Source organism: Myotis davidii, unplaced genomic scaffold (genome assembly GCF_000327345.1).
Source record: "Myotis davidii unplaced genomic scaffold, ASM32734v1 scaffold937, whole genome shotgun sequence".
In the NCBI taxonomy this organism is placed as follows: Eukaryota; Metazoa; Chordata; class Mammalia; order Chiroptera; family Vespertilionidae; genus Myotis; species Myotis davidii.
The window spans coordinates 1,574,619-1,587,462 of record NW_006288252.1 but is presented as its reverse complement, the minus strand read 5'-3'; the positions used below and the strand labels follow the sequence as shown (position 1 = coordinate 1,587,462).

Sequence of the window (12,844 nt, the reverse complement as noted above, 5' to 3'; positions counted from 1 at the left end):
ACAGCCGTGCTCCTGCGGTGGAGTCCTGCGCGCACACGGAAGCGGGCACAGACCCACCGCTGCACGGTGGTGTGTAGCGCAGGCGAGACGGGCCCAGACTCGGTGGCCCCCAGGCAGCAAACGGCTCCCTCCTAACGCTCTTATTCGTAGACGTGTCTCCAGGTGGCTGGCGTTTTCCTGGCGCACAGGTGGTGAGAGCCTCTGTGCCCCTGAGCCGACACGCCGCCCACACGGGCAGAGGCCCAGTGCTGAGCCCGGCCTCCTCTCCTTCTTGCCCCCGGTCCCCCCTCCTTCCCCTCTGCCCCTCTCTCCCTTTTTTTCTTTTCTCGTGGCCTTTGTTTCGTTTTTACTGATGTTGCTTGTTCAGGGGAGTGGGCCCGAACGACACCGCTGCTGTCACTACATGTGCCGGAGGCTGTGCCGAGTTTTCCCGAAGTGTGTGTGTGGCAGCAGCTTTGAGCTACGTGTACTCTTAGCGTGAAAAAGTGTGAAGCGAGTCGGGCATGTTAGTCAGTGTGTGTGGAGGGAGGCCCTGGGCAGCATTGCGATGTGTTTCTTGTTCTGGATTGACACACCCGTGCCTGCGCCCAGGTGGGTATGTTCACTTACAGTAATAGTGTCACGCTCCTGAGGTTGCCGTTTTCCCGTTTTGATGGAAATTATCTTTAATGAAAGGCTGGAGTTGTTTAATCTGAAGATGCCGTCAGTGAGTACCTCCCAGCGCACGCCCATCGCGCTCCCCGCAGTGGCTGAGCATCCGCTCCCGTGGCTTCTCCAAGTCTTACGGTTATGGCTCTCTTAGTGCCTCTTGAAAACACCCTGAAAAGAATAACATTTGCTCTCGGAGGTGGGCTTGTTTTAACACTCAGCGCCTCCTCATCCTCCCAATTACAATGTGATGAAAATGGTCACATTTGATTGGAAATTAAAAAAAAAAGTGAAAGGCGCAGGGTGCTGGCAGTGTGCCCGCTGCCTAAGACGGCCTTCTAATAAGGATCCCAGCGCTCCGAGCTCCTGTGGGATATTTTTGTAACACTCAGAGTATGAAGTTATATAAAATATTCGACATCACCAAATCTTCCCCAGGTGCCTAAGCGTTCATTCCATGATTTTCTTGGGCTGGAATAGCTATGCAAACAGTGCATTCTGGCGCGGTAGTTTATTTTAATGCAGCACTTTGGTGACGCCCACTCTTGCCTTCCAATGCGAGTCTTCCCTCCCTCTGGGTAGCACATCACATTGCTTTCCATGACCCTGTCATCTCATGCTTCCCGCTGGCTGTGGTGTTGACGATGCTCAGAGCGGTGAACCAATGTGCTCTGAAGGGCCCCACTGGCTCGTCTGCGGGAGTTAGGGGCTCAGCTCTCGTCAGTCCATGTGAGACCCCCCATTTCAGCGGGGCTTTCTCAGTGGCTCTGGCCGGTCGTCACGACTCTGGCCTCCGCCATTCCTGGTTTCGGTCTGGACATGCTCCTGCCCCCTCCAGCCGCTGCGGTGGCACAGGGTATGGTCATTGGTTCATCCTCTGTGATGCTCAGTGCATGACCAGATGTGAGATCAGTTGGACAGATTGGGTACTTGGTGCCACCTGTTGCCGTCCCAATTCTGACATTGTAACTCTTCTTGATATTACAGTGGACTAAAGAGGATGGACATAGAACTTCCACCTCTGCTGTCCCTAACCTGTTTGTTCCATTGAACACAAACCCGAAAGAGGTCCAGGAGATGAGGAACAAGGTGCGTACTCGTGTGCGGGAGGCGGAGGCTGCAGTGGGTGGACGGGGTGCTGGCTGCTGCAGGGCAGAGAGCGCATGCGTGCGTTGAGGACTTCTGCTGCCTCATGACTGCAGCTGCAGCCCCTCTGTGCGCCTGTGCTGTGCACTTGTGGCCCGTGAGCAGCCTTCACCCTGGGCTGTTCACAGTGTCCCAGTAAGAGGGACACGTAGGGAGTGTGCCCTAGAGTGAGCGCTTGCCCATGTCACCAGAAGAGGAAGGACGTAGGAATGGGCCTTTCCTCCCTTCAGACCCAGGCAGTACCGAGCGGGCGAGGTGTGGGCTTGCTGCTGATGTGTTCCTCCTGTTGCCGTCCTCAGATCCGAGAGCAGAACCTGCAGGACATCAAGACGGCTGGCCCCCAGTCACAGGTGTTGTGTGGTGTAGTGATGGACAGAAGCCTCGTCCAGGTGAGAACTGGGAATTAGTCTTGTTATTCTTACGCAGTCTTTGTGAAAAACCTTCATGATGAGAAATCACAGGCACTTTTCCCTGAGCTGTAGGCCAAGCACGAGCACGCCCGGGGCGTGTCCCCTCCAGCGCTCGGTGCAGTGCATGCCTGTGCGGGTGGCTCGGTGCCCGGGGACCCACCCGCCCGGTCTGAGTGCTGCACCCCGTGTAAAGTGCTGGGCTCCGGGGCTCGGCGGGCTTATTCCCGTCCACGTTGCTGCCTGCGGCAGGGCGCTGCTTGGTGCCTGTCTGTGGCCCACAGTGACCCGCGTTTCTATAAAGGGACAGTGCCTGGGCCCCTTGAAGGTAATTGTGTCCGTTGTTGCCTCTGAAACCTTGCACGTAACTGCAGGGTAGGTGACTCTCACCGCCTCTTCTGACTGGTCAGGTGTGGTCCTGGTCCTGGGGACTGGGCTTGCACGTGGCAGCGCCACCCCCGCTGCCTCCCTGGCGCCGCCGCCGTCCCTGCTGCATGCTCTCAGCAGCGCCATCCTGTGCACTCGGTACTTCAGGCTGGGCCTGGGGCTCTGCTGACTCAGTTTACTGTTGCAGGATGCACCCCTGTCTGACTGCACGGAGACAATCGAAGGGCTCGGGCTCACAGAGCAGACCTTTAGTCCAGCCAAATCTCTCCCTGTTAGAAAGGTACTCCTCCTGCCCGTAGTTACTGTCGGCTCGCGCTGCCTCCTGCCTGCCTGTCCCCACCTGCCTGCTCCTGCCGGCATTGTCCCGGTTACGACGGAGCCGCACACGGGCTCTAGCTCCTTGGTGAGAGGACAGAGGGTGCCGTCCTGCCTGCCGTGGGCTGTAGGGAAGCCCTGGCTGGGAGGAGTGGGTGTGTCTCCGCATCGTGACGGTGCTTTTCAGAGGTTCTGCATGTGACTCTGTTAGTGCCGGATGCTTCCGTGTGACCTGCTCCCTTTGCCTGCTCAGCTGTGACCGAAAACATAAGGAACGTGCAATGGGGGGTGCGATTGAAAGACATCCTTTCAGGGGAGCAGGAAGTAAAGCAAGGCAGTCTCTGGTCAGCCCGGTTGAGGCGATGTATTTATTTTGACCTTAAAAATCCTAGATTTTTTAAATGTTGCAAGTGGGCAAAGACTTGTGAAAATGTGAAACCCCAAAGTACCGTTCTCCGTGTACCTGCCTACCTAAAGTGCTCAGTAGGTGGAAATCCACCCTATGTCCCGTGCCAGGTGGAGGCTCGCCTGTTCTAAGCTTTGAGGCCCTGAGGGCAGAGGGTGAGGCCTCAGGTGTTCGCCCGGTGTCCAGAGGAAATGTGTCTCAGTTACACTCCTCCAGTGAGTGCAGGTGTCATCTAGCCACGCCCCAGGAGCCAGAGAGAAGGAGGCTTGCACCAAGGGCTCTGTATTCCTGTCTGGAACCCTCGCTAAACGGCATTATTTTGCATATTTATGTATTGTTTCGGCGGGTCCTGTTTTCCCTTGTCCAGCGACCATTCTTGGAGGAGCCTCGCAGAGCATGGGAGAGATGGCCTCCTGCCCCACTGGCTTGTTTTTCGTGCTTCCATCCTATGTGACCTTAGTTTCTCATTCTTTTCTCTCAGGTGTGTGTAGGTGTGTGAAGTCCGTGAGCCCCGGGGGCTTATGGAGCAGAGCAGGTTTGGACAAGCTCTCTGGCTTAGATTGCATTTAGTGGTTCCTGTTTGTGTCGTTAGGGCTGCCTGCCTGGAAGGGAGACCGTCCGCTGTGTTAAGGCTGCTGCTCTGGCAGTTCCTCATCCGTCGCAGTTCTGTTTGGCTCTGTCCAGCAGTGCTCAGACTTGGGGGTGCATCCCCGTTCCCTGTGAGGATGCTTCATGGAGCGTAGCCACGGGCCCCTCCAGCTGGCTGTGCCAGCACCCGAGTGGACCCTGTGAGCACCGTGTCCAGGCAGGATCGGCAGAGAAAGCCACTCGGCTCCGAGCCCAGTGAGGTGGTGCCCCTGTGCAGGTTCCGGGCCAGCTTGTTTTCCCCGCCCCTCTTCCGGGCACTCAAATCCCCAGCCTTGCTCTTTCCCGTCACAGCAGGTTTCGTTTTGATGGTGAGAATGTGCTTTGACTCCTCTGTCCTTGACTGGCGTGGTGGCCACGCCTTTGTGTGCGGACCACAAAGCACAGACCACGGTGCTCCTAGAGGTGGCGCTGCTCACTGGCAAGTTGACCCTCTTGAGCAGGTGGAAAGGACTGTGTGTCAATGTCCTAAAAACGTCCTCTTCCCGGTCAGGCAAGCGTGCAGACTCGCTTCCCGGTCGAGAGCTTGAGGAACGGGCGTTTGTGACTAAGGAAGTTGGAGCTTTTCTGGAAGGACTTTCTTTTGCTTCCATCTCTCCTTTGTCTTCTGGCAGAAGAAGGGGCAGCGAGTCGCCAGCCACACCCTGTGCTCTGGTGCCCAAAGGGACAGGAAGCCCAGCCAGGGCTCTCTTGACTCGGCACTGTGCAGCCAGCGTGTGGCTGGCAGTCACTCTGCCACCTGGATGTGATTCCCAGTGAACTGAGCCGTTAGAGATGGGGGTGAAGATTGGCACTTAGTCCTGTCCTGCTGCCCTCTGGTGTGCAGCCCAGACTTGCTGCTCTGCCGCACCTGTGTGCACTTGGTGGTAAGCACCTAGTGTGTGCAGGCCCAGCACTAAGATGTACATTTAGCCCTGGCCTGGTGGCTCAGTAGCTGGAGCACCTGCTTGCGCGTGCAGGTTCAATTCCCTGGATTGCAGGTTCGATTCTCAGCCTTGGTCAGGGCACCTCTCTCACATCAATGTTTCTCTCTCTCTCTTCCCCTGCTTCCCTTCCTTCCACGCTCTCTGAAAATCAGTGGGAAAAAGTATCCTCGGGTGAGGATTAACAAACAAAAAAAGGAATATAAATTCAAATCTGTGTAGATGTTTCAGATGAAAACCTGATGTCTCAGCCCAGTGCCAGGAGGAACAGGCTTAGAGCCCTAGTGGGGCCAAACGGGAGGAGCACAGCAAGTGCCCCCACATGGGCTGCTGGAGAGAGCTGCCCCTTCAGCCCCGACTTCTCGGGCTGCTCCCCACAGGGCCTGTCTCTGCGGCTCAGGCATCGCCCTTTTCCTAGCTCCGGCTTGGCCTCACTGAGGAGGGAGCCCCTGCCAGCGGGCGGGAACCAGCTGTGCGGCACCTGAGGGCAGGGGGTCTGGACAGGAAGCATCTCCGTGGCCGTTTCTGGTTTTGTTTTTTCTTTACTGATTTTGAACATTGGACTGAAATGAGTGACAGTGTTTCTCTCAAAGCTCACATCACCTTCCTGTCTCACTGCAGTGCTACCAGGATGCACAGGCACCAGCCAGGTTGCGTAGATGATAGCGTCCGTGCTCTGTGGGCCTCAGGGGCCCGCCCGGCAGGCTCCTCTTGAAGATGGTAACAGGCCTGTGGACAGGAAAGGGCGTGTCTCGGGCCACGGGTCCGAGTGGCAGAGGAGGACGTGAGTCCCCATCTTGGCCAGGCAGGGCTGCTTCTGAAGGAAAAGCCGGCGGCGTTGGGTCAGGCTAGTCGGAACGAGGGCTAACCGACTCCCAGGTCATCCTGAACCTGATGACAAGCTGATAACAGGCCCTTTCCTGTGTCCTGGGGCCTGTGTCACTGTCAGCGGTCAGTCTGGAGTACTCCAGGCACTCTACCCAGCTCATGGGACCGGGCCGCTCAGCCCAGGTCCCCCGGCCTCGGTCTGGCTCTGTGTCCAGTGCCCATTGCAGGGATGCTGGCTGCCTCTGACGCTCGCCCCTCGCTGAGAGCGCAGATGGACCGGCAGGCGTGAAAGTGACGTTGGATTCTCCTGTTTTCAGTTACTTTTGGAAGCTCTCGTTAAGTACTGGGCATGTGCATGAGTTCCGGTTAGCTTTCTCCAAGGTGAACATCGGGGAGCATTTGGGGCCGACCAGGCTGAGCGGGGCACAGAGCGGTGCCGGGCAAGGGAATGTGCGGTGGCGTCACACTCAGCCCGCTGGCTGCCCGCCCTCCGGGCCCCCGCCGCCTCCTGGTCTGTGGCCACTCGGTGCTTCATAGGCTTTGCTTTCTTTCTCTCCTACAAATCCTCTTTCCCAAATTCCCCAGATGCTGGTGCCCAGGGACATCTTCTTCTTCTCAAGGTCAAAGGAACAGAACCTGCCTGTGCTCCTAGAATGGAAGCAGGTCTCTCCTGCCTGACCTGAGTGTTGTGATCTGTGCATTTCCTCTTCCTGCCTGTCAGCGAGGACATGGGCTTGTCCTCGAGGTGCTCTGTGTGCTCCATCTGCACTTTGCTGCCTTTGCTTCTGAGACCTGAGGGCTCTCTAGGGCTCTTTCCTCCTGTTACATTTATTTTGTTGCATCAAAATCGTGTGTCTCTGTCTTCTGCCCCTGAAGGCTGTTGCTCAGCCTAGCCCTCAGGGATGTCTGTGCCCCTGGAGAGCTGCCCGCCCCACCCTGCCTGCAGCCTGGCCGGGGAGGAGGAGGTCCTGGGCAGGGCTTCTGCAGACCCAGCACCCCTTCTGTCCGCAGGGGGAGCTGGTGACAGCCTCCAAGGCCATCATTGAGAAGGAGTACCAGCCCCACGTCATCGTGAGCACCACAGGCCCCAACCCCTTCAACACGCTCACTGACCGTGAGCTGGAGGAGTACCGCAGGGAGGTGGAGCGCAAGCACAGGGGCCCCCCAGGTGAGTGCTCACGGCGAGGCCCACGCGCCAGGGCAGGTTCTGCGTGGGCAAGTCCGCAGGTGAGCGCCTCTGTCCTCCAGGCCTTTGGTTAAGGGCAGAGTGCTCCTCAGCACATGCTTCCTCCCTCCTCACTCAGGCTGGTCCCAGAGGGGGTCCGACTCCCCTGGGAGGGCTCTGGTGCGGGCTCATGGTGGCATCTCACCACGCCCTCTCACCTTCTGCCCCCTGCAGAGAATCTGGATGAGACTGGAGAGCAGAAAGACAGTCCAGAGCCCCCTGCTGCCCCCTGCTCCCCCGTCAAGCTGGAGGAAGGTGAGTCCTGGGCGGGGCGGGCGAGGCTGCCCCAGGGCGGGAGGGCGCATGGCACTGTGTGGATGGGTGTCCACAGCGGGGCTGGGGGAGTGGGCTGCGTGTTCTGCCCAATGGAAGGAGTGGCGGCTGACACTAGTGAGGACGTGTGCCTTTGCGTGGGAACCAGCACAGCACGTGCTGGGTGCTGCTGGGCCCAGCCTCTTGTGCTCCTGTTTGGCCTGGTCCTGGGAAACCTGAGGCCAAACAGGCTTGTTAGTGAGATGTCACGGGCGGGAGGACAGCCTTCAGGGATGGGCACCCACTTCACTGATGATGTCAGTTTTGCCCTCTTTGCACACTTCCTAAACCTTCCTGTGCTCGATTCCACCTCCGGAAACGTCCTCTGTGGTGTCTGAGCGACAGGATGTCATTTGACTGCCATGTTATCAGTCCATGCAGAGCACTGGCCTCCGTCGGCCTCTCAGACCACCCACCGCATGTCTGTGGCGTGGCTTGCGTGTCTGTCCCTCGGTCTTACACATCATGCTTCCCATGTCTGTCGGGAGCCTGTGCCTCTGTGTCCACAAGAATGGCTCGGCCATTCCCCTGTACCTGGTGCTGTGACTGAATGCGTAGGTTCTCTCTCTGTGCTTTTCTCTTCTGTGGCTGCGTGGCAAGCAGGAGGATGTGCTAAGGAGTACCTGTTACCATAGTAAGTACTGCCGGCTTCCTGCGCTTCCTCATTCTGCTTCTTTGTTGCTTGCTACGTTTTGTTTTTCGTTTAATCAAAATAAAAACATTGTCTTTCCCCCCCGCCCCCCCTTTTGTACCCAGCCCTTCATTCTGGGCAGTGGCCTTCCCGGAAGGGGTTCGGTCACCTGCGAGCTGCAGGAGCAGCCTGCCCTCGGGGTTCCCAGGGGCCACACAGCCGTGCTCAGAGCTCTGGGTCTCGTGAGTGCCAGGAGGGCAGACAGTCTAGATGAGGCTCAGACAGGTGGGGCTGCCACCTGCTGTATGTGGTTGCATGTGTTTGAACCCCTGCTTAAGCTTCATGCTTAAGCTTAACCTGAGGGGGCAGAAGAGCGACATTTGGACTATTTTTAAAATATGTATATTTTTATTGATGTCAGAGAGGAAGGGAGAGGGAGAGAGAGATAGAAACATCAGTGATGAGAGAGAATCATGGATCGGCTGCCTCCTGCACACCCCCCACTGGTGATCGAGCCTACAACCTGGGCATGTGCCCTTGACCTGAATCAAACCGGGGACCCTTCAGTCCGCAGGCTGACTCTCTGTCCACTGAGCCACCTCGGCCAGGGCAGTGCTGTTTTTTAGTAGGACATTTGGTCCAATGATCAAGGTTCCCCTGGGCACCCACAGGCCACCTCTGCCCGCTGTGCAGACATGCCTCGCTTCCCCCTGCCCTGGCCGTGATCCCGGGCAGGCATCTCCCAGGGCCCAGCCCTCAGTGTTTGTCCCCGGCACTCAGCTCGCCTCTCGTCGCCTCCCGCGGTTCGGCTGACTGCTGATGTATGAGCAGGTTTGGTGCTCCTAACCTGCCAGTTGCTCGTAACCTCGTAGGCTGTTTTTAGAAAATCTGCTCACCTGGTCTGCCCCACCCCAACCGGGAGATGGGAATCTTCCCCACAGACCGGCCCTCAGGCTCCTGAAGACAAGTGTGCTTTGTTTCCCGATGGTTAAACAGCTTGCTTTTGCCCCTCTCCCTGGCCTGATGGTTCATGTCTCCCTCTAAACTAGGCTCAGTTTATTTGATGCTGATGCACAAGGTCGAGAGTTATTAACTTGTGCGCCCATGGGCTGCCATGTTTTCCGTGGCTCCCTTGGGGGAAACTAGGTGTGTGGACCCAAATGTAGGCTTAATTTCAGGGCTACTGAGGTGCCCTAGGGGCCTAGAGCAAACCTCGTCTCAAGGGTGTCAGGAGGACCCTGCACTGAAAATGTCCTCTGCTTGCAGGGCACGCTTCCAGGAGAGGGAGCCAGGACCCACACCCCCACCCCCACCCCCCCTCAAGATGGAGCCTGTGTTTGGTACAATGGGCTCCATCCAGCCTTGAAGTAGTGACACGATTTAAAGTTCCTTATCCTTGTCTTGGTAGAAGGCCCTGATGTCCTTACAGTGGCAGTTACTGTGCAGGGCGCAGCCCACCTTGAGGTCCCTCTCTGAGGGCTGGGCAGTTGCCCTTTAACCCCGTCTCTCCTACCCGCCCACTAGACCTGGAAGATGCTGTTTTTGGAGACGACAGTGATGCTGCCACCTTTAAGCCCACTCTCCCTGACCTGTCCCCCGATGAGCCTTCAGAAGCGCCTGGCTTCCCGACATTGGACAAGGAGGAGGACGAGGGGCTGGGCTCCTGAGCCGGCCCCGGCCCCGGCGGCTGAAGAAGCCCCTTCCCCGGCGGCTGAGGGGGCTGCTGCAGACCCAGGCAGCGATGGGTCTCCCGGCAAGTCCCCTTCCAAAAAGAAGAAGAAGTTCCGCACCCCCTCCTTCCTGAAGAAGAGCAAGAAGAAGAGCGACTCCTGAAGGCCTGTCCTGCACACACCGCCGTCTCGTGTTGTCTCCCTGTGTCATGGAATGCAAAGCCCCCTCCGCATAGCTAGCGCTCCCCACCGCCCAAGCTCACCTCCTGTGCTCGCACAGCCTCCCCTGGCGCCCGGGCCTCACCTCAGGTCCAGGGAGGCGTGGCCCTGTGTCCACCTCTGTGCCCGTCTGTCTGCTCCTCGGGTCCTCCCCTGGGGCGTCCAGGCAGGGTCTGGCTGCACAGTCAGAGGCCCTGCCAGCTCTGGCCTGACCTCTCTTGCTCTCCTTCTGTCATCCAGTAACCCACGCTCCGTCCCTGCTAGGCTCCCCTCCCCCAGGTCTCAGGTGACTGACTCACTCCTGGCTTCCTGCTGGCCTTACCTGCTCAGCGATCTCACTCTGTCCATAAACACACAGCCTTGGTCCTGTGCCAACACCCTGTGCCTGCCGGCGGCCAGGGCGCTGTGGTGGCCTCAGAGGCGGCGTGGGGACCCCGCAGCAGCCTGGCCCGTACACCCTTGCAACCTATGCATGGTTCCCCGGTCACCGCCCGGCAGCACCCGGTCCAGGGCTCGGTCTTATCACTGGGGTCTCTCCAGGCCTGTCCTCGGGAGGGCACCTCAGTGAGAGAAGTCTCTCCAGTGTATTGGCAGTTCTGCATTGCTGTGAACGGGAACAGCGACGCTGTCTTTTCTCTAAGCCTGCGGTGGTGCCCCGCGCACCGGTGTGGGGCAGGTTTCAGAGCAGGGTCTGCTCTTCCCGGAAGTCGGCCCTGGTGGCCCCCGCTGCTCCTGAGCCCGAGCCGGCACTCACGGAGCTACTTGCCCTCGCTCACCTGCACTCACCTCCACCCCCTGGGAGGCAGCAGGGAGCCGCTGGCTCCTCGAGGGCGCCTGTTCCAGGAGCTGCTGGGTGCCAGCCTGCCCACCCCAGACAGGCCCCTGGGAAGGCGGGAGGGCCACGGTGGATCTGGAGCTGGACGTGGGCTCAGGTCTCCAAAACCGAGCACCCACGCAGGACAGAGGCCAGCTGCATGGCGCTGACCTCCGCTTGGAGCTAACAGGCGAGCAGCTGCTTCTGTGTCAATTTGTTGCCGAGTGTGTTCCGCCTCCCCACCACCCTCCTTGCGTTAACAGACTCTTCCCTGACCCTCCCTCTACCCCACACATGCAATGACTAATTCACTTTTGTAGTTTCTTTTAACTCTTTGTATCACAACATGAAGTCTAGCCACAGACAGGGACACAGGCTCAGGAGGGCAGGCCCTGTGTCCTTTCTTCATTGTAACACGTTTTACTCACAAATAAAGTTCTTCAAGCTGTATCCTGTCTGAGCCTGGGGAGCGGTTTTACATTTTAATCCTTTTTTCTTTAAAATAGGACTTCCAGGAGTTTGTCTCTTCCCCAACGTGTCTGATTTCTGGAGACACCATTTGCCACTTTGGACTGGGAGGACGTTCTAACCCAGAGCTGCCCTGCCCCTCGGCCTGTTCCTCCCTGGGGCTGCTGGGCACGGCCCTCGGACCGCTGAGTCCCGTGTCCTCTCCAGTCAGCCTGGCTGGGGCTGAGCAGGCAGGTGGGGCCACGATCTGTGACGGGGACAGCCCAGCAGAAGGCTCCCTCCTCCATCTGCCAGGTGTCAGCTGCCACTGCTGACCGTCTGCGAGGGTCCTGCACCTGACTCACCCCCCTCCCCCACCCCCGTGCAGGAGGGAACCGCGTGCGGGCAGTGGAGCTGCTGCTGCGGGGCCTGGGGCCCCAGGGTGTGGTGGAGGCCGAGGGACGCCGTGTACTGGGAGGAGGCACTTGGTATAAAACAGCTGCTTTATTTTGTCATCCAGACGCCTGGCTGATAGCCTGTTCTCCACAGAGTAAAAAGCCGGAAGCCTGGAAAGATCTGGAGTCCCTGACCCTGCTCTGTGGGCACCAGGCAGGGCCGTCCAGTCCAGCAGGAGGAGGGCTGCGAGCGCCCCCTGGGCTGCAGGCCCCGGGATTCCTGTCTGGGCCCCAGGAGGAAGGGAGGAGTCGGGCCAGCAGGCCGGGTGGCTTCTGACTTCCTGCCTCGGCTCCTCCAGCCTGGGTGGGGCTGGCTCTGCTACTCGGCCTTGAGTGTCGGTGCTGGAGGTGGCAGGGGCCGCAGGAGGAGGAAGGGGAGCAGGAAGAGCCCGGAGCACACGGTGAAGCAGGCCGGGGCGCCCGCCAGCCAGTACACTAGAGGGAGACAGCCGGGCTATGACGTGGGCCCACCGCACCCGCACCCGCCCCAAGTGCCAGAACGGAGGCAGGAGCAGATGCAGGCCACTGAGGGAGGCCCCATCAGGGCCCAGCAGCCCTCGAGGCCTGGCTCCCTAGGGCACATCACGTGCTGTCCCACAGCCTCACCTGAGGCGGCCACCATGGGCCCCAATGCCCTGGCCAGCGCACCCAGGCTCCGCAGCGTCCCCATGACGGTGCCCTTCTGCCCAGGCGAGCCTGTAGGAGAGAAGGGGCCCTCAGGTGCCTGCTGGCTGCTCCCCCCCTCCCCGATGGCCTTGGTTAGGAAGGGCTTCTCACCGTAGCCGGCGACCACGGAGGACAGACAGGGCACCACGACAGCGGCAGCTGATGGGGGACATGAGCGAGGCACCGTCACCCCAGAGGGGAGAGGGCTCGTGGCCTGGAGGGATCTGGCCACCAGCCCCGCCGCGCCCGCTGGCCCTGGCAGGCCCACTCACCAAACGAGTAGAGCAGCAGCCCCAGGCCCAGCACAGGCAGCGAGCGCCCCCAGCCGATGAGGAGGAAGGCGGGGACCAGCAGCAGGATGGCCTGCAGCGGGACACAGTGGACCTCAGGCCCCACTCCTGCTGCTTCCAGCAGAGCTCAGGAGACCACCCCCCACCCCCACCAGGGGCGCCCCATACCCGTCTCACAGCTGCAATTTCCCCGCCGGGGCTAATCCGCCGGGCATAGGTGCCCTGGATGGTGGCCATGGTGAGGCCGATGAAGAAAAACATCTTTCCCTGCTGCAGGCTGGGAGGGCGGGAACCTTAGTGCCCCAGCCCTTCTGGCCGGCTGCGCCCCTGCTCTGCCAAGCGGAGCCAGGGGACTCGCTGACAACCCCTGCCCGCCCCAGGTTCCTAGGCTGGGCCCGGAGGATGGGGGG

The 12,844-nt window shown here is 59.5% G+C and overlaps 2 protein-coding genes across 2 annotated transcripts in view; one reads left to right on the top strand and one right to left on the bottom strand.

The window, feature by feature from the left end:
* ADD1 (adducin 1) overlaps positions 1–11,026 on the top strand; it is a 45,333-nt gene extending 34,307 nt beyond the window's left edge. The window contains 6 exon segments of the mRNA XM_015561596.1: positions 1,636–1,737; positions 2,094–2,183; positions 6,717–6,873; positions 7,105–7,185; positions 9,398–9,530; positions 9,532–11,026. Coding sequence (XP_015417082.1) covers positions 1,636–1,737; positions 2,094–2,183; positions 6,717–6,873; positions 7,105–7,185; positions 9,398–9,530; positions 9,532–9,706 — 738 coding nt within the window. The 3' untranslated portion in view covers positions 9,707–11,026.
* A 482-nt stretch (positions 11,027–11,508) lies between these two features.
* Positions 11,509–12,844, bottom strand: part of MFSD10 (major facilitator superfamily domain containing 10) — a 3,500-nt gene continuing 2,164 nt past the window's right edge. The window contains exons 8-12 of the mRNA XM_006760120.2: positions 12,603–12,727; positions 12,417–12,507; positions 12,256–12,303; positions 12,085–12,174; positions 11,509–11,913 (exon numbers count right to left, since the gene is read on the bottom strand). Coding sequence (XP_006760183.1) covers positions 11,798–11,913; positions 12,085–12,174; positions 12,256–12,303; positions 12,417–12,507; positions 12,603–12,727 — 470 coding nt within the window. The 3' untranslated portion in view covers positions 11,509–11,797. The remainder of the gene's footprint in view (positions 11,914–12,084; positions 12,175–12,255; positions 12,304–12,416; positions 12,508–12,602; positions 12,728–12,844) is intronic.